At 44.2% G+C, this 26,554-nt stretch overlaps 1 protein-coding gene across 4 annotated transcripts in view; it reads left to right on the top strand.

Moving 5' to 3' along the window:
• TUBGCP2 (tubulin gamma complex component 2) overlaps nucleotides 1-24,768 on the top strand; it is a 49,825-nt gene extending 25,057 nt beyond the window's left edge. For 3 of the 4 annotated variants that reach the window (XM_090057797.1, XM_090057796.1, XM_090057798.1), the window contains 11 exons: nucleotides 437-626; nucleotides 1,396-1,541; nucleotides 2,039-2,219; nucleotides 8,365-8,545; nucleotides 10,108-10,280; nucleotides 14,134-14,262; nucleotides 14,579-14,699; nucleotides 17,204-17,347; nucleotides 21,060-21,188; nucleotides 23,659-23,822; nucleotides 24,333-24,768. In XM_090057797.1, coding sequence (XP_089913923.1) covers nucleotides 437-626; nucleotides 1,396-1,541; nucleotides 2,039-2,219; nucleotides 8,365-8,545; nucleotides 10,108-10,280; nucleotides 14,134-14,262; nucleotides 14,579-14,699; nucleotides 17,204-17,347; nucleotides 21,060-21,188; nucleotides 23,659-23,822; nucleotides 24,333-24,447 — 1,673 coding nt within the window. In that variant the 3' untranslated portion in view covers nucleotides 24,448-24,768. The remainder of the gene's footprint in view (nucleotides 1-436; nucleotides 627-1,395; nucleotides 1,542-2,038; nucleotides 2,220-8,364; nucleotides 8,546-10,107; nucleotides 10,281-14,133; nucleotides 14,263-14,578; nucleotides 14,700-17,203; nucleotides 17,348-21,059; nucleotides 21,189-23,658; nucleotides 23,823-24,332) is intronic. The other variant, XM_090057799.1, reaches the window with a different exon arrangement.
• The last annotated feature ends 1,786 nt before the right edge of the window (nucleotides 24,769-26,554 follow it).

The raw sequence follows: 26,554 nt of genomic DNA, 5'->3' as shown, positions 1-26,554 counted from the left end.
TTTCTCTCATACACTTGATTACCTTTTTTGAACTGCATGGATCAAAATGACCATCTCCCACAACAATTCTGACCTCTTGCATATTTCCTGGATCATCATGGCTTCAACTTTACTTCAACATTGGGTATAGTCAGATGTAAAAATTGTACCAGTATCATATGATATATATATTAGTTGTTACATTAGCAATAAAAGTATAGCAAAATTATAACTTTAACCCTCTCTGATTCAATTTAGCTCACTTACGATGTGAAGTTCTAATCTGTTAAGTCTGTGAGAATTTATAGAGAAATAAATGAAGCTTGGTAACTTCTCTTCCCTTTTAAAGCGATTAAAAGTGATGTCTGCCTAGAGTTTTACCATTACAGCAATATGTGAATTTAAATGAAAAGCCCTGCATCTTAAATGTTTTGTTCTGTTTTGTTTTGAATCATAGCCACTTCTGTGGATAAGGGTGAGTGTGTGGGAGGATCAACCCTGAGTTTGCTCCATGATAGGACTTTCAATTACACAGGAGACAGCCAAGCACAGGAGCTATGTCTGTATTTAACCAAGGCAGCCAGTGTGCCTTATTTTGAAATTTTGGAGAAGTGGATCTATAGAGGAATCATCAATGATCCATACAGGTACAGAAATAATGGGGAAAAGCTAAGAAGTCTTGCTGCTTTTGTTTTATTTGTTTGTGTATTATAGTGCTATTTTTGTTTTACTCCAATTCAGTAAAGATATTACTGAATAGTAGAGCACGGCCAGATGAGTGCTGGGGGAAAGTGGGGTGTGGGGCTGGACCTGGGCTCCTTTTCTCTCCACCCCCATCTGTCTTGATGGGCAATTTGCTAGTAGGTTTATATTATCAGGATTCCAAATTAGTTGTGATTCAGACAAAGTATTACATTTCCTGGCTTTAGTGTAAATAATTTTTTGCATCGTTTTTATAGATAACAGATACATACTTACATACATACATACATTCCATTATGCATTTTTTAATGAAACTTGGAAAACATTAATTTTAGAGTCCTGGGAAAAATATGGTTTGGCATATAGGTTGTTTAGAGATCAATGAATGTGCTTTCTTTGTGGTGAGAAAGTACATTAAGATAAATCCTAACCTTTTCATTAATGCCATGAGCTGAATTAAACATAACCCGTATTGATCCTTCTAAAATTCTGTAGTTACAGCTGAAGAAAACAGGTGAGCACAAAGGCTCACCATTGCTGCCATTTTTGTTGCCATGACTAAAGACTAATTGGGCTCCTCTTTGAAATGCTTTTCAAAATGTCGGCTTGAAGTCTTATGGGTTCCCATTTCTGATAAATTGTTACCACTTTAACGTCAAATAAAACAAGGAGACTATTTATAGTCTTATATCTAAATATGTGCTTTAATCTTAGTGAGTTCATGGTGGAAGAACATGAGCTGCAAAAGGAGAAGATCCAAGAGGATTATAATGACAAGTATTGGGATCAGAGATATACTGTTGTTCAGCAACAGATTCCATCATTCCTACAGAAAATGGCTGACAAAATCCTTAGCACAGGTATGTTACTATGACTTCGAATTTACATATGGACCTAGGAGATACATTCTCTAACAATATAAAGACAATTTGTCAGCGATTGTACATTACTTTAACATTTGTTTTCATGGTTGTATTAAACTATGCTACCATTTTAGTACATTTGAGTTGCAGCAGTACAATAATGAAAGGCAGTTGTAGGTGTAATCGTGAAAACTTCAGTTTCATATCATCGGCAGTTATGTTTTGGGTCTATAATCTGGAGGTTGTAAGACCCTGTGGAAATTGTTCACATTTTTATTATATGGAGAGTGCAGTATGCCAAGACGTACTCCTTCAAGAGTAGGAAGATAGGCTTATGTTTAGGATGCAGAACTTAAGACTCCTAAGTCATTCAGCCATTTTGAAGATTTTACCCTTTCACTTGAAAATTTTGGCCTAAATATTTGGTGAGGCAACAAAGATGTCATTAATACTAGATAAAATAAACGGTGACTTCTACTTCCTTTTGCTTTTAGGAAAATATTTAAATGTTGTCCGAGAATGTGGTCGTGATGTTACCTGCCCTGTGGCTAAAGAGGTCATCTATACCTTGAAAGAGCGAGCATATGTGGAACAAATAGAAAAAGCTTATAATTATGCAAGCAAAGTTCTTCTGGATTTCCTAATGGAGGAGAAAGAGCTTGTGGCTCACTTGAGGTGTGATTTTATTTTCCTATATTTCATAGCTTTCATAGACATTAGGGCTGGAAGGGACCTCGCGAGATCTAGTCCAGCCCCCTGCCCGAGTGACAGGAAGTCAGCTGGGGTCATAGGATCCCAGCAAGGTAAGCATCCAAATTTCTCTTGAAGGTGTTCAATGTAGGTGCTTGAACCACCTCTGATGGCAAGCTATTCCAGACCTTGGGGGCTCGGACAGTAAAGAAATTTTTCCTTATGTCCAGCCTGAAATGGTCTTGCAGTAGTTTAATGACCGTTCAACCTTGTCATCCCTTGGGGCCCTCTGATGAACAAACGTTTCCCCAGATACTGATGGTCACCCCTGATAAACTTATAGGTGGCCATCAGATCACCCCTGAGCCTACGCTTTTCCAGGCTGAAGTCCCATAGTTCTCAGCCTGTCATCGTAGGTCTGTTTTCCTGATGTGGCTCTTCTCTGGACTCTCTCAAACTTCTCCACATCCTTTTTGAATTGTGGGGCCCAAAACTGGATGCAATACTCCAGCTGCAGCTTCACCAAGGCCAAGTACAATGAGAGAATGATGTCCCGGGATTTGCTTGAGAAGCATCTATGGATGCAAGCCAGCGTTTTGCTTGCTTTACTAGCTGCAGCATTGCATTGAAGGCTCATGTTCATCTTGTGGTCAATGATGGCCCCCAAGTCTCTTTCTTCCATAGTGCTAGCCAGCATAGCACTGCTGAGCCTATCAGGATGCTGCAGGTTTTTCCTCCCAAGGTGGAGAACCTTGTATTTTTCAGTGTTAAACACCATCAGGTTCTTGTCCGCCTATTTGCTGAACCTATCCAGGTCAGCCTGGATCGCCGTCTTGTCTTCAGGTGTGAATGCTTTGCCCCAGAGTTTGGTGTCATCAGTGAACTTAGCCAGTCCGCTCCTGACTCCAATGTCCACATCATTAATAAAGATGTTGAACAATATGGGTCCAAGGACAGAGCCTTGGGGGACCCCCCTGGTCACAGGGCACCACGATGATAGACTTCTGTCAACCACCACCCTCTGGGTCTGACCACGGAGCCAATTTCCCAGCCAGCGGATCGTGGTGGACCCAAAGACACAGTTGGCCAGTTTCACCAAGAGGTGATCATGGGATACCAGATGGAAGGATTTTTTGAAGTCAAGATATATGATGTCAATCTCTTCTCCCTTGTCCAGGTGATAGGTCACCTGGTCGTAAAAGGAAATGAGATTGGTCAAGCAAGACCTACCCACAACAAACCTGTGCTGGCTATCCCTCAGGATGTTGGTGTTGGCCAGTCCATTAAGGATGGCCTCTTTAATAAACTTTTCTAAGACCTTCCCTGGGATAGAGGTCAGGCTGATGGGCCTGTAGTTTGCCGGATCCACTTTCCTTCCTTTCTTAAAGATAGGCACCACATTGACCTTTTTTCCAGTCTTCGGGCACTACACCGGAGTGCCAGTTCTCAAAGATCCATGCCAGAGGCTGGGCTATGATGCTTGTCAGCTCCTTGAGTACCCTGGGGTGTGGATTGTCAGGGCCAGCTGACTTGAATGTATCCAGCCTCTCAAGGTGTTCCTTCATGTGGTCAGCACTGATGGAGGGCAGGGGATCTCCCTCACCTGGACCTCCCTGTCCTGTGATGAGCACGGGCGTCCCATTGGACTGATGAAAGACCGACACAAAGTACCCATTTAATAGGTTGTCTTTTTCCTGGGCGTCAGTTGCCAGTTATCCCATCTGGTTTAGCAGGGGTCCACTGTTGACCTTGCTTTTCCTCTGGCTGCCCACATATCTGAAAAAGGACTTTTTATTGTCCCTGATGCTCAAAGCTAGTTGGAGTTCAGTTGCAGCCTTGGCTTTCCTGGTTTGCTCCCTGCAGGACCGGACCAGCACAGAATATTCCTCCTTGGAGGTGAATCCCATCCTTCACCCTTTGTAGGCCTTTCTTTTTAGCCTCAGGAGGTCTGCTAGATCCCTGGAGAGTCGGGGGGGCTGCTGTGCCCTCTTGCTGCCTTTCCGCCAAGATGGAATAGACTTAGCTTGTGCATTGAGGATCGCTCCCTTGAGGAGCAACCATTCCTCCTGAACTCCCTTCCCTCTAGGGTCGTCGTCCCTTAGGGCCTGACTGACCAGTGTCCTGACCTTGTCAAAGTTGGCTTTACTGAAGTCAGGGACTTCAGTGTTGCTCACTGGCTTGCCAGCTTTCTGGCGGATGGTGAAGGTGATCAGCTCATGTTTGCATTTACCCAGCTTCCCATCGATCACTAGGTAGCTGATTAAGTCATCCCCAGTTGCCAGTACCAAGTCAAGCAGCACTTTACCTCTCGTTGGCCCGTAACATATATATGTTAAATATAAATATTCTAATAATGAAGCAGTGTTCTTCTCATTTTCAGGTTTTTTTGCAAGGTTTGCAGCCTCTAACACAAGCTGTGCTCGCATTTTTTCTTTACTATTTGGTGAGATCACATTTTCAGACTAGACTACTGTAATTCAATCTGTGTAGTACTAAGTGGAACCACCATAGGAAACCCAAAGATCTCCTTTCAAGTAAAAGTCCACACACATTCTTTCTTGTAGGTATATCTCATGCCCTGTGGTTGACCAGAGACTTTCTGCCTTAGCAATATCTCTACAGCATGCCCTAATCCTGCTTCTCCCTTGTGTCTCTATGCTGCAGATATAAAAGGGTGGTGCATACTTCCTGCTCAGTTTCTCTCAGCTGCTTGCTTAGTTGGAGTTTTCATGTGTCTTTCTGGTTTTAGCTTCAAGTAGCACTTATCTTGTATCTACCCCTTCTTTTTTGAGCTTTCCTAGAACCTATCCATCCCAGCAATGTGTACAAGAGTTCCCTTTTTACCTTCTTAGGGAGCCCAAAGACTCTTAAGACCTTTTTATTGGCTCCAGCTACCCCTCTCCCCTTCCTTTTGTGCCAGAGGTGATGCCACAAGGAGGCCATGTTTAGTGGTCTTTCTCCCTCTTACTTTGGGGCAGACTAATGTTCTTCTTTGCAAAATGGGGTCATAGACCAAGTCAAGACTAAGAAGTGTCTCTTATTTTGCATTTATGTGGGGTTGCTCAGCTGAGGTTCTTTCTAGATTTCTTTCATGATGATATAATTTTGCATGCATGTATAATTCCTGCATCTCTGATCTTGAAAATCTCTCTCAAGGTAAGACAGGACTGGGCCTAAGCATTACTAACAGCCCTGTACTATAGTCAGGTTTTGCATCAAGGTCTTCTGTCTCTACTGGTAAGAGATCCTGTTGTGTTGCCTTTGGTCTTAACCCTGTTAACACAGAGAAGAGGGAGCATTCTCCATCCAGAGCTCCACTCCCTCCATCTCACAGCCTGGATTCCAGATGGGTTTCTTGGGTAGAATGAGGATTTTCAGCCTAAGTCAGGGACATTCTTATCCACAACAGAAAGGTGTTTAGGAGGCATACCTACTTGGTGAAGTGGACTGGGTTTTCATTCTAGTGCAGGCCAAGTCTACCATACTAGACCAGTAGTTCTCAATCTTTTGATAGTTAAGGGACCCCTTGATAACTCTTGGAATTTAGTGACACCTCATTTAAAAGCTGATTTTTTACAGTGCTTACCTTGCAAGAGGCAAGGATTTCTTGAATGATATCTTCTATTGGACCAGTGATGTGGTTAGGATAAAGTTAGACACACTCTTGAAGGCAAGACACTCTTTATCAGGTCTCTGATCACAGTGCTTACCTTCTCGTACTCTGTTGCACCCTTAAAAGGATCTCATGGGGTGGCAGAGAGGGCAACAGTGGGGAGGACTTGGTTGGCAGGGAGGAGTGCATGGTGCTCTGTATTGGCAGGAGCTGCTCTTCAGTGTAAATTGGGAAGCTTGGGAGTGGGTCTTTAAACCTCCTGAAGGAGGCAACTGGCCCTGCATCCGTGCAGTGGGTGGGAGGGGGGTGACTATGGCCACTGGAGGCACAGAGGCTGGTGCCAAGTGAGTAGGGCGGGGGGAGGATCCTGCCATGCCCCACTCTTTCTGCTGTCCTCCCCATTCCCTGCCCATGGTCTGTACCCAAGGGAGCAAACAGAGCCCCTGCATCTACCGCTGTTCCTCTGGAGACTTGAATGCCAGTGACCAGAGCCACCATTCTCCCCCTCCCCCAGCCCCTTTCACCAGCTCCAGGAGCAGGGAAAAGAGCTCATCTGAGATGCCATGGCTCCACGTGTCTACCTGCCTGCCCACAGCTGAACATACCACTCGGAGTGTGGGAGCAATTGGTGTAGTGGCTGCTGGGGGACAGGGGGCTGTGCTTTCTGGCTCAGTTCATTCCTGTTCTTCCCCCTACCCATCTTCCTGGAGCTGGTGGGAGGGGCCACAGAGAATGATAAAACAGGGGTGTTGGTTGTCCATGGGATACTGGAGTGGGTGTGGGGTACCCGACGTATGGAGGAGCCAGTGCTTACCTGACAACAGGGGCTGGGAGCCACAGCACCCTTCAAAAGAAATCGCAGTACCCCAGTATGTTGCAGCAGTATAACTGAGAATCGCAGTATTAGCCTATTAATTGATCCTGAAGCATCAATCCCCTTTCCTTGATCTTGATTAAGGTTTACCTGGCAGCTGTCATGGTTTTCTTTCCTTTAGTTTCAATGGTCAGCAATATTTTTTTTCTCACTCAACAGACATTAACATTTCTCAAGGGCTTCTCTGGAGTTGTGCTGTCCCCCCCCCTGTTAGGGACCCGTTGCACAGTATCACCTGAACCTGAGGAGGGCACAATTTGAGCCCATGGAAACCTGTGAAAAATGGGCTTCCTGGTAGTGATTACATTGGCAAGAAGGATGGGTAAAATCCAAACTTTCTTAACAAATGCTGCTTTTATTTTATTGGATGTCCATGAGGACATGGTCAGAGTACCTGCCCAGAATTATTATTGACTTTCATTTGAGACAGCCGATCAGCTTGGTATTGTTCTACCTGAAACTCCATTCCTTATGAGCAGAAGGCAAAGACCTTCCATTTATTACCTTCATATGACCAAGGTGTTTAGAAGATCTCTGGGTTTTGGGGGGTTTTTTATTTTGGGGGAGGGGTGGTTTGTTTTTTCCAGCAGATTCCAGGCTACTGCCATAGCACACCTGCCTAATATCTCCATAAATGATAGCTGGACGGCAGGCATCTGGAGCTCTGTCTATACCTGCACAAAGCATTATGTTGTCATGGAATTGTAAAGAGCTGATGCTCTGATTGGCAGAGCAGTCCTGAAATTGCTGGTTGCTTTAAAGGAGCTCTAAGATCCTCACCCATAATTGTAGGCATGGCTTTGGGTGGACAATTTCTGCAAAGAGAAAGCTAAAGTTATTTACTATACCTGGAGTCCACTTGATGTAGACTCTACATCCATGTTTGAATTCTGTGCTTCTTCACGTCTTCCTTATAGGACTCTATGGCTGAGGGAAGCTGAGGAGCAGGAAGTGTGCACCACCCTTTATCCCCTCAGCACAGGAGCATGAGGAGAGCCAGAGCTAGAATATGTTCTACAGATACTTTACGGGGCGGGGGGCGGAATCTGTGGTCAAAGCATAGTACATGTGACACACCACCTATTTTAAGTAATAGGTACATGTATAACATAGCTCAAAACTCCAGCTACTGGAAATCGACTATGTTTTGGTGCACAACACCGTAGGTCAAGTTATTTGACAAAAACTAAATGTAAGCATTTATGCTTTTTCTGAATTCCACTAGCTCATTTACTTTAGAATTTAGTGTTTTCCTCCTAACTCATATACTTAGCCTGGCTGTCTTTTTTTTGTTGTCTAGGATAGCTGTGCTGCACCTTCAGTCAGTAATGGAGTATCTATTTTTTTTAAATAAGTCGCAGCATGCAAACGGATCTTGAATATGATAATAGGGAGAAAACACAACTCTTTGCCTCAGAACAGTGTTTATTGCGACTGAATGATGTCTAAGTAAGCTAATGATTCTGGTTGCATGTCATGTAGAAGAGCACAGTGAATGAAGCCTGCATGTTTACTGGGAGTTGATTGCTCTTACTTTTCTTCTCCCCCACCCCCATCCTTTTTTCCTAGATTTAGTATTACAGAAATTAGCTTAACCTATTTAATAAACATGTATTCTTCTTTATTTCCATGTTGTTGAGCAGGTCTATAAAACACTACTTCCTAATGGACCAGGGAGATTTCTTTGTCCATTTCATGGATCTCACTGAAGAAGAACTTAAAAAGCCTGTAGATGATATTATACCTACTAGATTAGAAGCTTTGCTTGAATTAGCACTGAGAATGAGCACTGCCAACACGGACCCTTTTAAAGATGATTTAAAGGTGAGAAGCAGGGTAACTTTGCACCTTTTAGACTAATTAAATATATATATATATATATATCATGAGATTTGAGAGCTTGGCTCACTTCATCAGATGCTGTGAAAAGACATGCACAAATCAGCTTATCAAATAGTGATTTGAATACAAAAAACATGCAAGGGAGAGGGGAGTACTAGGAAAGGCAAACAAGTTCATTTTAAAGGTGAGAGTCAATATAAGCAGAAAATAATCTGCAACTGAGCTAGCTCAAATTTTAGAAAACTGCATATATCTTCAAGAGCAAAACAAAGAATTCAAGAACACAGAGATGACAGCCCCAAAACATTTTCCAAGATAAACTCTTTTCTACTGAGATTAAAGCTATACAATAATGATGGAAGAGGCATGAAAATGGTATCCATCTGGGAGCTCCAGTCATCTAGGAACTTGGGTATAGCCATCCTCAGCAAGCCATTGAGCTGGTTGCTGTATAAACATAGCAGTCCTACAAAATGGGTATTTCTGGATGATTCATAACTCTTTTAAGCCCACAGTTGAAAGTAGTACGACAGAATGTTTTAACTAAGACCATGAGTGACTGGTGTCTCCTGAGTCAGGGGCCAGTCAGCACATGCGGGGCGAGGGGGGGGGTCATGGCTGATCTCACTGACTGAGAGGGGAGGGCAGGGCATCCCTGAGCAGCCGATTGCACCAACCCGAAAGCGTGAGCAGGAGATCCAGAAGTGCCAGCGGTACTTCTCCAGGCACCCCCACTCCTCAGCCAGTGCTTCCACATGCTCCCCTGGCTATCACCTAAGTGGGGAGCGCTGACTGTCAGGGGGTGCACCAGTGCTCTCAGGAGGTGCACGTGCACCCCCTACACATTGCCACTGACTAAGAGTTGGTTTCTGAATTTCAGTAGTACCTGTCTTTCTTGATGATAATCAAGTTTATTACCCAAAGGTTCACCAGAAGTGGGGCCCTGCTGTGCAAGCAACAGTAGAAACAGAGTAGCAGATGGTCCTTGCCCTGAAAAGCTCATAATGCAAATAAACCAGATAAACATAGGGTTGGGGAAAAGATGGAATACTACACAAGCCGAATCAGTGGCATGATGGGAAAAAAAATGGTTGGACATCATGGAACTACCATTCACTTACCATTTTGTTAAAAAATGTTGGCGTGAATGCCTTGAGCGCCTCTCGAACATGCTTTTTTTCATGTTTAGATATTTGGTAGTAATGGATTCAACAAGAGAGAGAGATCTTTAGCGCCTTTTTTTAAAGCCCTTTTGAAGAGGCCAATAGTTAATCTCTCTACAGAACATGAAAGTGACCCTTTTCCATCTGCTCATGCAGACAAAGTCACTAGAACTGATGATGAGGATTAGCATCTGTATACTAGATACTGTACTAGATATTCATTGTCATTTTGGGCATTTATTTCCATAAGGTCTTCAAATCCATATTAATTTGGGTATGGTATGCTTAGGCCAGCTGTACTGCTATATATGTCTGCAGCTAATCAGTGCTAGAAAGTGCACTGTCTACAGTATCATTTTCCTGTTCTTTTTTCCTTTACAGATTGACCTTATGCCCCATGACCTCATTACACAGCTCTTGCGAGTTCTGGCTATTGAAACTAAACAAGAAAAGTCTATTATCAATGCAGATCCTACAGAGCTCACTCTTAGTGGTCTGGAAGCTTTCTCTTTTGATTATATTGTCAAATGGCCTCTATCCCTCATTATAAACAGGTAAAGTATTAATACTTGAAAGAAAAGGCTTAGCAACTTTTGCAAAGAATTTACAGTGGTAGAGACCAACAGAACATCTGAATGCCTTGAATACTAGTTACAGATATGCAGGGGTGGGAGGAGGGCAGCACTGAGATCATCTAGGTGTATTTGTTCTGCTCCTTAAATGCTCATACTAAACTTCAGTGTGGACTGTTGCCCAGTTGGAAGTTAAATTACCATAATATCCGATGCACACTTAGAATTTCAAGCTTCTGTTCTGAGTTGTATAAAAATGTATAACATAGCTAGCCAATAGTGTTGAAGTGATGGTTATACCCATGATAGTCCAGGAAATGATGTGAGACAAGAATTTTTGTGTTTGTCATTGTTTATTGGACAAACTGCATGGTTTAAGGAGACTTAGAAAAGTTTTTTGTGGTATCACAGTACTTTTCTTTGAGTCTCTAGGAGAGAAGCAGAATGGCCGAGCTAAGTAGCAGGTAAAACTCCAAATGAATTATACATGTTGGCCCAGAATGTGCTATACTTCATCCAGTGCATAAAATGCCCTTATTGAAACTATGTGGGTGAAACCAGAAAAACTGTACACCAGAATGAATGATCACTAAAAAAGATAAAAGACAAACACCAGAGCACAGGTTAGAGAACATTTTTCACAGAAAAATCACTCCCTGTATGACCTCACTGTTCTTGTTCTCAAAGGAAATTTATAAAATGCCTTCAAGACAGTCCTGTGAACAAAAATTCATTAGCCTATTGGACACTAAGAACTATGGGCACTGATTTTGATCTGTTGTAATTTACCTGATGCTGGCTAATCTCTGAACTTTGCAAGTGATAATGACCGTCCTGTATGATCTTCATCAAGTTTTTATTTGGTCTCTCTTGTCTTTTGACTACCTGATAATTTCTCTTGTATCCTGTTTTTATTCCCATATGGAGTTTTACACAAGTTTGTGTTCTCTCTGCTCTGTTCTGTTGTCTGCTGCTCTCTGAGACTTGAAGGGTACTGTAATATCTGAAAACTCATCTAAATCTATCCCAACTATACAGTTGGTCTAATAAAACTTATCACCCACAAAAATATTTTCTCTAACCTAGCTGGAGCATTACTAACATCTTCCTTTGCTTTAAGCTTGTCTAAGCATTTTCAGTCTATCAGTCATCTAGTTGATACTTACTTAAAACAGCCAGAAGCATTTGCCTTTCAAGCTGAAATACTCTTAGATCAGGTCTCTACATGAATGCCACTTCTTGCTTGAAAGTCTGAGCAAATGAAACCACCTTTTTCAAATAAGAAAAACATTCTTTTCCTAGTATAAAATTGTAGGAGAACAGTTTGGAGAACAGTGTTCTAGTATCCTGGTGGAAATTGCTTGTTTCATTCTGTCAAGTTTTAAAAATTGCACTTATTCACAGCAGTCTATTCCAGGTCTTCATCAGCAAATGTTAGCAATCCTGCACGTGACAGGGTAAACAGATGGGATTGCTGCTCTTTCAGTATCACGGAATTAGATGAGGTTACCCACTTAACAGTGATCCATTGTTAAATGACTGTTATTTTTTTTTTCCCTTTACTCTGACTCTTGCCTCTTTAGAAATAAGTTTGTATAAAACATTTTATTCTCCTAAGCTTGACTTCTTTAACTATCGGTTATCCCTCAACTTACTTTTAGAAAGGAGACTAGATCCATGCTCCCAGGGTATATAGCGTTGGACACTAGGGGTGCCTATACACAAGCATGAAGGCTACTCCAGCGTACAGTGCATTGGAGCAGACTTGATTAATCAAGCCTGCTGGAGTATAGCAGTTTTCACACTCCAGCAACCTCTTGTGTCTCATGTATCAGCATCCCTGTGCTTAAAAATGGTGGTGGGGATGCTTGAACTAAAGCTTGTTGAATGAGAATATCTACTTTAGAAAAGCAGATATTCCATGAGTTTGCCCCACTTCTCTGATAAACTCTACAGAGCAGAGATACAAAAATTTAAAGCCATACAGAAAGAGCCATACCTGGTAGCTGGTGCACAATATTCAGTACCTGGAAGTATAAATAACTACCACACATCTTCAGTGCATTAACTGCAGGCAAAGAAATGTCAAAACCATGTATGGTCACAGTTCTTCCTTTTTCAATCTTGGCAAACTGTTCAGGCATAAATACTAATTTTTAGGATAGTTACTGTAGTCTTTGTGTTTTCTAGGATGTTTAGTATGGTCTCCACCTAGGAGTGAATATGATTTTTCCAAACTGTTTGAAAAGCATGAGGCCATTCATAGTGGGGTGGAATTGGAGAAAAGGGTGCAGAAAAGCAGTTTCCCAGCTAGTACAGTTCCAGTTGCAGTGTGTTTTCTGTTCGTCGCATATATCAGTTGTTTTAGTGGTGAGATGTGCATCTTTGGTATGACATTAGTACAGGGGTGGGCAGTTGTTTGGGCCTGAGGACTGCATGAGGAGTTTTGATGAGCTGTGACTGGCTGAGTCACCTGCCCACCCCCCCCACCCCCATGTACAGCAACTTTCCAAACTCCCTATGGGGCTTTGGTAGGTGAGGCTCAGTGTTTGCAACAGGATACGTGTTATCTGCTCTTTGCATGCCCTGCCCTGTGCCGGGGGGAGGTGGCAGGGCTGTATGGTGGTGTGTGGAGGGGATGTGTTTGCATGTGGAGGCTGTCTGGGAGGCAGGGAGCATGTGCAGCACAGCTTGCCTGGTCGACAGCTGCCCTTGCAGCGCTCCACGTTGGGTCAAGCCCCACCCAGGGCAACCCGCGCTGTGCTCCTGCCCATACCTGCCAGCCCCAGCCCTAGCCCCAGTGTGCAGCTTCTGGTGGGCCTGTTGCCAGCACGGCTGCAGCCTGCTGGGCTCACATTGTAACTGAAGGCAAGGGGAGCACAGCAGCACTTGGCTGGCTGCAGCTGCACCAAGAACAGCTCTACCAGAAGTTGCACACTGGCTGGGGCCCGGGCTGGCAGGGCTGTTCTGCTCTACTTGTCTCCAGCTGCGGCTGCTGCTCCTGCTCCTGCCCTGCCTGGCTGTTCTGAGCAGCAAGGTGGAAGCTTCAGCTGGAGCTCTGGCTCTAGGCTGCCTTCCACCTGCTCCACTCACCTGCAAGTGGCTGCTTATCATGCTGAATGGGCAGAGCTGGTGGAAGGCAGCTGAGAGCTAGAGCCAGAGCTCAAGCTGTCCAGCTAAAGCCTTCCCTCCCCCCATGCTGTCCCCCAAACTTGGAGCTGTATAGCTGCAGCTGGAGGCAAGGGGAGCAGGACAGCCCTGCCAGTCAAGTCCCTGGCCAGTGTACAGCTTCCAGAATAGCCCCACTGCAGCTGCAGGCAAGGGGATGATATGGCCAGTGCACAGCTTCGAGTGGGACTGTTCACAGTACAGCTGTGGCCTACTGGGTGCTGCTGTATTCCCTCACCTCCAGCAGCCACTCCTACTCCCACTCCTGCTATTGCTGCGCCACTTCAGGCAGCTGGGCAGGCAGGCAGGAAGCTTTAGCCTGGCGGCTTCTGCTGGGGGAGAGGGAAACGAGGAGCATCTGACTGGCTGCCGTTACACTGGGAACAGTTCACCAGAAGCTGGCTGGAGCCTAGGCCAATGGGAGCGTGGGCGCCCTGGTGGGAGGGGGCGAGGCTTGGCCCCATGTGGAGCACTAGGAGGGCAGACCTAGGCTGGCCTGTGGGCTGTATTTTGCCCACCCCGACATAGTAGATGCCTTTGTCTTTCTTTTTCTTGCTTTAGCAGTTTTGTGTTGGATGTCATTTGACACTCACCACAGTGTAGTTTTTGTTTACTAGTTAGAAGGTAGTTTGTTCTGTACTTTTTTCCTTTCTTTTTTTCTTTCCAGGAAAGCTTTAACACGGTACCAGATGCTTTTCAGACATATGTTTTATTGTAAGCACGTGGAAAGACAGCTGTGCAATGTTTGGATCAGCAATAAGACTGCTAAGCAATACTCATTGCATTCAGCTAAATGGTATGGCCTTGTCCCTCCAGCAGAACAGCTGGAAAGTCGGTTGTTGTTCCTGATTACATGCTTTAAATGCTCCTTTGGTCTAACCAAATCATTTTATGTTTCTGACAGGCTTGAGAACATGCTGCAGTTTGAAGCAGCATTTTGATATCTCATAAAAGGCCTTCTAATTAGTTCAATTGATTTCTCGGTTAAGTTTTCTTTAATGTTAATTTGGTGCTAACACAGTACTGTATTGATAGTCCTAAAGATTAGGTTTCTAGGCATCCAACTGACTGTTGCCACTTCTCAGCTGGCTTGCTTTTTACTTTTCTTTCAGGTTTGCTGGTGCTTTCACACTGCGACAACGGATGTTGAATTTTGTACAGAATATCCAATATTACATGATGTTTGAAGTGATGGAGCCGACGTGGCATATCCTTGAGAAAAACCTGAAGTCGGTGAGTTTCCAGATTTGGCTTAGAGCAGGAGTTCCAAGTGACTGAACTAACATATTTCACCTTTTAGTTTGAGGGGAAAAAAGTGATTTCAGTTACTGCAAGTGAATATTAAATGTTAACTGTTCTACAAAAGCTTGCCACACTTCTTTATTTTTTGTCAGGGGAAGAGGTAAGATTAATTTTAAAAAGTTGCTCCTCCAGTGAGCTACCCTACTTTCATTATCGGTGCTGAACATGTTAATTCAACCTCAGATGTACGTAAACAGCATTGTTTCATGTAGATACACCTTAAGCGATATTGCTTTTACCACATTGGAACACTGATGACTTCTGCATCATTAGGTAGTGTGTAAGTAGTGGCTGGATTCAACATGCCAAGAGAACAATGGGGAAGGAAAAATGGAGGAAACTTCTGCATGATGGAAAGAGTTCTAGAGTGTTGGGATACAAGGATGTACTCATGAACCCCTGAGTCTGTCACTTGCCTTGCTTTCTGATAGGGGCAACAACTAATGATCTCTCCAGAACCCCTAAGCCTCTTTGCTCCACTCTTTCTGAGAGTCCATAGGACCAAACTCTTGGGTCAGAGAGACTGTGATATATTACTGTTACTTATTTAAATTGGGTATCAGGAAAAAAACTTTTTTCACTGTTAAAACAATGAGGCAGTGGAATAGACTTTTTAGGGAAGTTGTGGATTTTGTCATTACTTGAGATACTCAAGAAGAGATTGGACAGCCACTGGTTAGGGATTATCTGGGCATAGCTATGCCTGTGGTCCACTACGGGTGTTTCCTATGCTTCTGGGCTTTGCTGGTTATGTGGGGCTGGGAGGGATATGTCAGGGGGTTTTTTTGGGGTTTTTTTTTGTTTTTTGTTTTTTGTTTTTTTTTTAAGACTTCCTTAGGCATTGGGTGTAGGCTGTAGCCAAGGCTGGGGATTTTGAATCAAGTGTGCCAGTGCTCCTGCTGAGACTTCAGGACAGCAGTTCCTGACTAGAGGGTCTTGCTCTTCCACTCAGGGTCAAACTGATTGCCATATTTGGGGTCAGGAAGAAATTTTACCCCATGGTCAGGGTGTTACTGACTCTGGGGATTTTCACCTTCCCCTGTGGGGGGGGGCATGGCCCTCTTCCTAAAATCTCTTGAGCGTCTAGTAACAATTTTTACAGCAGTAGGATGTCGATTGCCATTTTACCTGTGACAGGTTAGGGTGTTATGTTTTGGGTTCTATTAGGGTTGATTCTCTAGTTTTGCCAGACAGTTGGACAATGGATTTGTACAGGATGGTTTGGATGGGGATAATCCTGCCTCAGGCAAGGGGTGTTGGACTAGATGACCTGTGGAGGTCCCTTCTAGCTCTACTTTTCTATGATTCTATGATCACTTATGAAATAGAATCATCCCAGCCTTTAATTCCCTACCAGAGTCTTTTGATGCACTTCTGCAGTCCAGGCATGTCAAGCTCACATGAAGTCCTGAGCCACATCCAGACTGTGAGACTTTGCAGGCTGGATCCAGCTCAGTGCTTTGCTGTGACCACATCAGCAAGGAGTCCAGCAATAGCAGCAGCAGATCAGGAGGTGGCAAGGGGTCTAGCAGCAGGAATCCAGGATTGGGGGTGGGTTTAGGGGTTTGGGTCTAGGATTGGCTGCAGCAATGAGCCTTATTGACCTGTCTACAACCATGGCCAGCGTGGCCAAAGAGTCCTGCATTCTGGAGAGCCCATGTTCCCCAACTTCCAGTGGCTGGCTGGCAACCCTTGGTCTGGATAGAGAGGCTCTGCAGGCCACATTCTGCCCATGGGCCAGATGTTTGACACCTCTTCTTCTTTAAAATAACTGGTAATGAGAATTTAGACTTCTGCAACTTCAGAGGCAAATCTCCTCTAGACTTCAGTCAGGCCGGGATTTCACTCCTGGGTAGCAGGATAGCTCTGATTCTTTGCCCCAGTTCTGTGGTATACTTGGACTGCAAGATCAGTTTTGCTATGAATTTGTATCTCTAACTTTTAGACATGTGAGCAAAGGACAGTCCTCTCACTGTGATGCAGTGCTTTATGCCAGTCTTTCATTTTTTAAAGCTCATTCTCATGAGACTGCTTAAAGAAAAGGCCCCCTTTTTCTGAAAGAAATATCAGAACTGACCTTTCCATCTTCTCAGAAAAATGGGTCTACCCCTATTCTGTAGGAAAGGTGGTGCTGTTGGTCCCCTGTTATAGCTGACAATGGGCAGCAGATGCCCTGAGTGTATTTACTATAATGCTCTTACTCCTCCCATGGCTAGTTTTGGGTTCTCAGACTTTGTTCATCCCACATCAGTGTGTGCTTAAGATGACGTGCATTATATGTAAAGCACTGTAAGCTTCTTAATGTCTTGGTGCAATTTTAATTTCTTTTGTCCATTAATTTGACTGACTTACCAGTGATATTTTAAATCTCTACAAGTGGGTGAGAAGGAACTTGTTGGTATGTAGCTTACTGTTGTTGTGTTTCTCTGTAACAGGCATCCAATATTGATGATGTCTTGAGCCATCATACAAGCTTCCTGGATAACTGCCTAAAGGACTGCATGCTAACAAATCCTGAGCTGCTGAAGATCTTCTCCAAGCTGATGTCCGTCTGTGTCATGTTCACAAACTGTATGCAAGTAAGCAGCCTCCCTGCATTCACCTGGCTGCTGACAGTTGTTTAGTGTGCCGCTCCTTTCTTAGAGTACATATCTTTTGACCCATTCCTCTTTTTGCCTGCTGAAATGCTTTGCCTCTTTGAACAGGAAGAGGCACTCTAACTGAAGAGTTGAGATTTCAAACATCTTCCTCACTTACATCCTTTATTTTGAAGTTATAGGGAATAGTTGCTGTTCCTCCAGCTTGTGGGCACTGAGGATTGTTTAATGATCAATTTTAAGATGGTTCTTGCAGCTGTATCCACATCACCTCCAGGTGCAGAGTTTATCACCTGGGGGTTTATCACCAGAGTTTATCACCCTGGCTCCCCAGAGAGCCACGTGACCAGAGCCACTGGGCGCATGAGACAGGGAAGGGGGTGGGGAGCACTTCAGTCTCCGGCTCCAGCAAGAGACGCACGGGCAGAAGCCTATTGCACCCCCATGAGCCCAGGGATCCCCAGGACCCCTGACGAGCTCCGGCCTACCCAGAGGTAAGCAGGGGCCTGTGGTGGGAGGGATGTAGCCCAGCTGCAGGGGAGCTGAGGAGGGTCCTCCTAACCAGGATCAAGAGCTTGACCAGGAATTTGCCAAAGAACTGGTTGAGGCTGCATGTTCCCAGTGCATGGTTGTTATGGGAGATTTCAACTACCCAGACATGTCGTGGGAAGAGCACTCGGCCAAATCCGAATGGTCGTAAAGCTGCCTCGTGCTTGGATGAGCTCTGTCTGACTCAAGAAGTCTATAGACTAATGAGAGACAAAGTGCTGCTTGACATGGTACTGGCAACAGGGGATGATTTAATCAGCAACCTAATGATCAAAGGGAAGCTGGGAGACAGTGACCACGCGCTGATCACCTTCACCATTCACTGTAAAGTTGGCTAGTCAGTCAGCAATGCAGAAGTCCTCGACTTCAGAAAAGCTGACTTTGACAAGCTCAGGAGGCTTGTTGGCGAGGCCCTAGGGGCCACGACCTGAAGAGGAGGGGAGTTCAGGAAGAGTGGTTGCTCCTCAAGGGAGCGATCCTGGAAGCAAAAGCAATGTCTATCCCATCTCGGAGGAAGGGCAGCAAAAGGGCGCACAAGAGTCCCCTTGGCTCTGCAGGGAACTTGTGGACCTCCTGTGTCTAAAAAGAAAAACCTATAAAGGATGGAAGACTGAATCCGCCTCAAAGGAGGAGTATTCTGCACTGGTCCAGATCTGTAGGGAGCAAACCAGGAAAGCCAAGGCTGTGACTGAACTTCAACTGGCTACACATATCAAAAATAATAAAAAGTCCTTTTTTAGATATTTGGGGAGCCCAAGGAAAAACAAGGGTAACATTGGACCCCTGCTAAACCATATGTGACAACTGACGCCCAGGAAAAAGCCAACCTGCTTAATGGGTATTTTGCATTGGTTTTTCACCAGCCCCAAGAAATGGCCAGGGTGAGGGAGAATTGTTACCCTTCATCAGTGTAGACCATGTGAAGGAACACCTTGAGAGGCTGGACACCTTCAAGTCACCTGGCCCAGACAGCTTACACCCCAGGGTATTTAAGGAGCATCATAGCTTGGCCACTGGCACAGATCTTCGAGAACTCCTGGCGCTCAGGTGAAGTACCCAAAGATTGGAAGAAGGCCAATGTGGTGCCTAGCTTCAAGAAAGGGAGGAAAGTAGATCTGGGAAACTACAGGCCCATCAGCCTGACCTCCATCCTGGGGAAGTTCTTGGGAAAAATTATCAAAGAGACAGTTCTTGACAAACTGGGATAGCCAGCATGGGTTTTTTGCCTGGCCAATCTCATCTCCTTCTATGACTAGGTGACATATCACTGGGAAAAGGGAGAAGAGATTGACATCATATATCTTGATTTTTAAAAAAGCCTTCGATCTGGTGTCCTATGATCTCCTCATGGAAAAATTGGCCAACTGCGGCCTCAGCTATATCTCAGTCTGGCTATGGAATTGGCTCTGAAATCGGACCCAGAGAGTGGTAGTCAACAGAAGTAAATCATCGTGGTGCGCCATGACCAGTGGGGTACCCCAAGGCTCCATCCTTGGGCCTATACTTTTTAACATCTTTATTAATGATGTGGACATCGGTATCAAAAGTGGACTGGCCAAGTTTGCCAATGCCACCAAACTTTGGGGTTAAGCGTCAACACCTGAGGACAGGAGGGTGGTCCAGGCCAACCTAGACAGGCTCAGAAAATGGGTGGACATAAACCTGATGGCATTCAATGCCGAAAAATGCAAGGTACTCCACGTTGGAAAAAAAACTCTGCAGCACACTTACAGGCTCGGCAGTGGTACTCTTGCTAGCACCATGGTCAAAAGGAACTTTGGGGGTCATGATTCACCACAAGATGAATATGAGCCACCAATGCCATGTCGCAGCTGGTAAAGCGAGCAAAACTCTGGCTTGCATCCATAGATTCTGCTTAAGCAGATCCCAGGATGTCATCCTCCACTGTACTCGGCCTTGGTGAGGCTGCAGCTGGAATACTGCATCCAATACTAGGCTCCACAATTTAAAATGGATGTGGAGAAGCTTGAGAGTGTGCAGAGGAGAGCCACGCACATGATCAGATGCCAGGAGAACAGGCCTTTATGTTGAGAGGCTGAGAGTGGTGGGACTCTTCAGCCTGGAAAAGTGCAGGCTCAGGGGGGACTTAGTGGCTGCCTATATGTACATAAGGGGTGTACATCAGGATCTAGGGGAACACCTGTTCACCAGAGTGCCCCAAGGGATGACAAGGTCAAACTATCAAATATTTCTCCAAGACTGTTTCAGGCTGGACATAAGGAAGAACTTCTTTACTGTCCGAGCCTCCAAGACCTGGAACAGACTGCTTCCAGAGATGCTGCAAGCACCTACTGTGGGCTCCTTTTAAGAGACATTTGGACATTTATCTTGCTGGGATCCTTTGACTCCAGCTGACTTCCTGCCCCTGGGGAGGGGGCTGGACTTGATCTTCTGAGGTCCCTTCCAGCCCTAATGTCTATGAAATTGGAAGTCTCATTTCATTTTATTTGTAGTGGTTGAAAGCGTCATCAAATTAAAAGCACCTTTACTCAGCCCTGTGTTTCATATTGATTTTTCCTGTTTCTGTGAGCAGCTTGACTGCCTCTTGTTACTGTTCGGTGCCATAGCTGATTTGGCACAGAGATGATTAAATCATAAAGTTTTAGGAAGGGGTTGACTCTCTCTCCCTTCAACGTCTTCTCAAAAATATAGATGGAGTTTAGTACAGATAGGCATATAGCATGTGTTGGGTTGTGCATTATGCAGGCTTTTCAGGCATCTTTGCCCTTGTATCAGTTGTAAAATGTGTACCCTTTGCCATTCAGTTGCCCTCTTCCCCCAAAGTTCTACCAGTGCACTTCAGTTCTGACCAGCAGCTATTCTTAAACTTCCAGTCTTAGGTCCCCTATGCAACTTTACTACTAACGTTCAATCCTGACCTGTTAAAACTGGAGTTCCTTGGAAAATGCTAGTCTGTATTAGCAATATGCGATACCAGCTTTCTCTGATGCTTAAATATGGATCAGTATCCATGTTCCTCTTGCCTGTTGAGAGGCTTGTTTGAATCATTGGCCTCTATGGCTTGCCTGAATGGGAAGCTAATTTCATGCTACTTGGTGAGTGTAGAGATGTGGTGTTAACTTTATTGATGTTTTCCTGTCTTTCCAATTCTGTTTTTCCCCAGAGGTTCACCCAGAGCATGAAACTGGATAATGAGATGGAGCGGCACACTTTGGAGCATGGCACAATGCTGGGCCCACCAACAGACCAGGAGCGTGCTGAGGAGTCTGCAAAGAAGAAGCTGACTAATAAAGTAAGATGCCAACTTTTCAGAACAGGACTACATATATTCTTAATTTTTTCTGTCTGCCTTCTGGACCATGCTTGTGGATTCAGTGGTTTTTTGGGTTTTTTTTCCAACTTGTCCATTATATTGAGAGAGCCATAGGACAAAAAAAAAAGATTGCTTGCTGTTCTTCTTGGGGAATGTGTGTGTGTGCGGGGGGGGGGTGTTTGGAGATGAGGGAGACTATGTGCTCCCAAAACTAACAAAATGGGCTCCTTTAACCATGAACTCAAAAGCTTTGGTAAATATGTAAAACATCAAGCAGAATGCAATTTCACACTGATAGAGGGTCCCAAAGTCTTATTCCTCAATAAATCCAAATCAAAAGTGCTCAGTTTTCAAGTGAAGTAATATCATTTCTAACTGTCAGTATGGCAGACTCAGCCTATCAGTCAAACCTGTGAGAGAGTCAAATCAGGCAGATTGACACCTTTAAGCTTTCAGCAGCAATGAAGTGTCTCCTTTGTCTTGAGGACCCTAAAAGTAGTTGAACAGAATCCAGCTCTGTCTTAATCTGTCTTGATCTGTCAGTCAGTCCAAATTTAAGAAAAAAACAAACAACTAGACACTTATTTAGTCATTAAAGTCAGCAGAATCGCCGTTCAGTACCTCCATGGAGCAATTGTGTTGGAAAATTGAGGTTTATGTCTTAAACAAGGAAACTGTTTTCTTTAGGAGCTGGAAGCTTGGGACCACATGGAGCAGGAGTGGGATTCCTCTCCTCAGTTTCATTCCTCAATCCCTGCTGCGAGGTCAACAGCTATTTGTTTAACCCTCTTATAGGTGCTGCTGAATTAAGGCTCTTACCATGTCAGTGTGTACAGCTAGGCTGCATCTGTTACAGGATTAACTCTGTAGCTGTTGTAGTACAAGTGTCTCCCACAGGGGTTGGGGAGTGATGCTGATGAGAGGACTCTGCTTCTGCTCTGCATGGCTGGAGCCTGCAGTCCCTGCACAGTGGTAAGTAGAACTGCCTGTTTCTCAACCCTCCAACACCCCCTTTTTCTCTGTTTTAGCAAGAAAAAAAATGGGGACATGTGGTATGCACATAAATATGGTGGTTCTGAGCTGAACTGTCTTGCTGCACTACGGGCATGTGTGTGGGTGTTCAGTGTGGCTCAGGTCTTGGGTTCTTTCCCATTTGCAATGTAGCATCTTGACTGTGGACTCTGAGCTTCTTCCCAGCCCATCTATTTTAGAGCTGGGACACTTATGCTTTATCCATATTTCCTCTGCCAAATAACTCCTCACATAAGCCATCTAACTAACAGCCTTTTAGTCTTCTGCCAGACTGAAACACCACTCTTGCAAAGAGGCACTAGGTGGCACTCCAGAGCAATATAATCTAAACCAGTGGTTCACTGCATTTTTAGATTCAGGGCACCCCTCCAGAAGTGTTTTGTGTGTGTGTTTTAATTTGATAGTGTCCTGGTTGAGAACCACTGTTGTGCTGTCTTAGCTTATCTTGGTGGTTCTCAACCAGGTTCCTCTTGTCACCATAGCCAGGTGGAATTGCACCATGTGCCATATCCAGAACCAACGTGAGAAGGGCTGTGGCAGATATACCTATTCTTGCTGTAGCCTTTCCTGGTCTGACCCTGCACACTCCTCCTGAAAACAGGAACACGGGCAGATGAAACTACCCCCTGCACCTCTTTCTTGGAGGAGCATGCAGGGTTGGACTGGGAACGGCTGTGGTGAAGCAGGCAGGAGCATCTGCTTTTAGGTTTATCAGTCCTTCTGGTCAAGTTCTTCATGAGGTGCACATGGTAGTTTCAACTGGTTGCAGTAGAGGTGGCAATGCTGAGGCACCCAAGTTGGGAACCCATGATCTAAGTATTCCAATAACTTAGACCACAGTAGCAGGATACTCCTGGCTTATGTTTGTTGTATGTTGACCCCTAGTACTTGATGACAAGACACCAACAGGATGTATCTGATGGTAGTGCCTGTGCTCAGATAACACAGAGATTAGTTCCCAAAAGGCTATCACTTGGAGTTGATAAATGCTCTTTGTTTTAATGCACTTTATTATTGAGAAGGGAGGTGTTGTCAGGCATTCTCTGGAGGCAAAAGAACATGAGTTCAGCAGGTCTGACTGACGTTCTGGGGTTGTGTCCAAAGACAGCCAAGCAAAATTATTGCAGTTACCCCTTGGGCCTCATGTCTGCTCCATGTTCAGAAATATGTTGAATGAGTGGGTATCTTGCACATCTTCAGGGAGCCTATAGCAAGTCATAATTGCTTATCCTGTTATATGATAATACATGAGAAAATGTATTTCGGGGCGGAAGAGTTTTGAAATGTTATGGCAGTGTTTTTTCCATTAGAAACAGTAGGTTGAAAAAAGGAAGGGAATAGTTGCTGATCCAAAGTATTTTGTATACTAGGTAAAACTGAGGAGGCTTTCTAATTTTGTTTGGCTTCCATTTGATAGCTCTTAGCAGAACATGCAGATACCCTCCATTTGACATCTGGCTTCGAGGCAACTATCAGCAAATTTGACAGCAATTTCTCAACGCATCTCTTAGACCTTCTGGATAAGCTGAGTGTTTACAGCACCAATGACTGTGAACACAGTATGCTGAATATAATCTACAGGTGAGATCATGGTAGCTAGGAAAGTGTCTGCATTGCCTGAAATGCAACGAAAAGTACTGGAATGCTTTCCTTTTGCCTTTTTGAGGCATTCTGTAAGCTCATCATCCAGCCACACTGGTCTGTCGTCATTCTTCCTGTGATTCCTTCATGTTGGAACAGTTTCTTGTTGGACTGCCAATACTGTGCTCCTTAGAAGCTCCCTCATGTGTGCCTTTTATCCTTCATAATTTTTATTTAAAAAAAAAATTGGCAAACTGATTTTTCAGAAATTCTAGTCAATATGCCTCCCAGAACTATAATTTACTTCTGTTAAGACTTTCACGGATATGGCTGTTGTGAACCATAAAGAATGGTAACTGGTTTAATCACAAGCTTCTCCAGCTTACATATCTTGATTCCTCTGGAATTCTGGGAACTTTTGATTTGTGGAGCTTGTTAACAGTTCCCCTTCTGTTTTCACACATCTTGAGCCATTAATAGGAAAACTGACTACTGTTTGCTTTCCCTCAGGTTGGACTTCAATGGGTTCTACACTGAGCGCCTGGAGCATATGTCTGCAGAAAGGAGTCAGAAAGCAGCTCCTCCAGCAATTCTGCTTCCTAAGGCTGCTGTGCCTGCCCAGTAAATCTCTTTGCCTGTTGCATGTTTCAGATGCTTCACTTTTCACTTAAGCAGAGTAAAATAAATTTAGCAAGTTTAATATCTTTTAACTAACAATTTAATCTCCATGCATGCTATAAAACAAGAGGTATCTAAGAGTGAAGTCATTTCACTTTCTGACATGTGAGCATGTGAACGATTTTGTCCCTTCTGAGCTAGTTTTGTTAATATTTTTTAAACGGATATTAAAACTGTGTGGATGTGTACATTTGTTGCATGTGATATAAAGAAATAAAGGTCAGAATTATTTGGTCTCTATTACCAGAATTTAAAGTTTAGCTTAGTCATTTTACTGACTGAAACTTGGACTGATTCATGGAGTTTTGCAACTTTGTGATTCTGTATTTGAAGGTGGCCAGATTTTGTGACAGGCCATTGACTTAGTTTCTGATCAGAAGGCCATTTTCTCAGTGTCTGGCTGAAGGTGGAGCAGGGATGCAAGACGTGTGTCTGAGGCACAACCCCAAAAGCAAGGAGTAACACTTCTAGATTGGGAGGAGTGACCTGGAGTAAGAGGAGTGATTGCATCAGCCCTCCTTGTCACTCCTTAGATCTGTATATAGGCGACCTTCGCTATTCATGAGGGATACGTTCCCATGATCCCCGCAAATGGCAAAATCCGCCTTATGAGGAGAGGTTGAGAGGTATGGGACTTGGTGGCAGCCTATAAGTACATAAGGGGTGTGCACCAGGATCTGGGAGAACTCTTGGGGCGCCCTGGTGAACAGATGAAGATAAGGTCTAACAGTCACAAACTGCTGGAAGATTGTTTTAGACTGGACATAAGGAAAAACTTGTTTACCGTCTGATTCTCCAGTCTGGAATAGACTCTCCCCAGAAGTGGTGCTAGCACCTACTCTGAACATGTTCAAGATGCGTTTGGACGATTATCTTGCTGGGGTGATCTGACCCCAGATGACTTTCCTGCCTTTTGGGCAGGGGCTGGACCCAACGATCCCGTGAGGTCCCTTCCAGCCCTAATGTCTATGAAATCTTTGAAATCTAGAATGTTGTTCCACAGCAGGAGTTCAGACGCACCTTATGATATCCAAGAACTGTTAGTCCTTTTTATCCCATATGGATTTTTGGCCTTTGGGCTACCAGACATGGACATCTGAATGACCACACATTGTTCCAGGAAAAAAATGTTTTTTCCTGGGCAAGCACAACATCTGTTCCTAGCCTTAGTACATTAACTGCTTTGTTTATCTCTTCAACTCATCTTTGTCTCTCTCAGCTGTGCCCCTCTATTCATCCTCTTTTTTTATCCTTTGTTGTTCCTTTCTATTTAGTATCTCTGCTCTCTTCAAATCCATTCATAGCATCTGACAAAGTAGGCTGTAGCCTATGAAAGTTCTTTCCTCTGAATTAGTTTATAATTTGCCACATTGCCTTAGCTTCTCCCTAACTTCAGACTAACATGGCTAACTACCTCTCTATAGCATAATGGTTAGGGTGCTCAGTTCAGAGGGGAGTATTTTGGTTCAGTCCCTTATCCAATTCTCTAGGACCACCCCATCCTTTGCAAGTTTTCTAAGGTAAGAGACAATTTTTCAGTGATTGCTTCAACTGGCTTTTGAAATGCACTAGGCCAGTGGTCTCCAAACTTCCTAAAATCACTGAACCCTTTTTTATCACTTCTGTTTTGAAACCACTTCGCCTATCCTGTGAGCTGACATAGTTCACCTGGTGAACTATCTCAGCAATGGGAGCACAACGTCTCTGGGCCCACTGTACCATTATTCCTAGTGTCTGTGGAACCCTTGATGATCCATCATGGGACTTGAGGTTTGAAAACCGCTTCACTAGGACAAACTCCATCAGGCCCTACTGTCTTGAATACACTTCATCTTATCTAAATCTTCGGTAAGCTGGTCATATAGTAAGCTTACCATTTTGGCCTGCACTCCTATCCCTTTCCTAAAATTAGTTTCATTAAATATCTGGTCACAAATAACATTTCTTGTGAAGATCGAAACACAGAAAGCATTAAATACTTTGGTCTTCTTTGCAATCTCTATTATTTGCTCTCTGTCCCCATTTAAATAAGATACTTGTATTTGGGGGAGGAT

Source organism: Crocodylus siamensis, chromosome 7 (genome assembly GCF_052110815.1).
Source record: "Crocodylus siamensis isolate JL-2025a chromosome 7, ASM5211081v1, whole genome shotgun sequence".
In the NCBI taxonomy this organism is placed as follows: domain Eukaryota; kingdom Metazoa; phylum Chordata; order Crocodylia; family Crocodylidae; genus Crocodylus; species Crocodylus siamensis.
The sequence above is the reverse complement of the archived record's forward strand: the minus strand, read 5'-3'. Positions and strand labels throughout refer to the sequence as shown.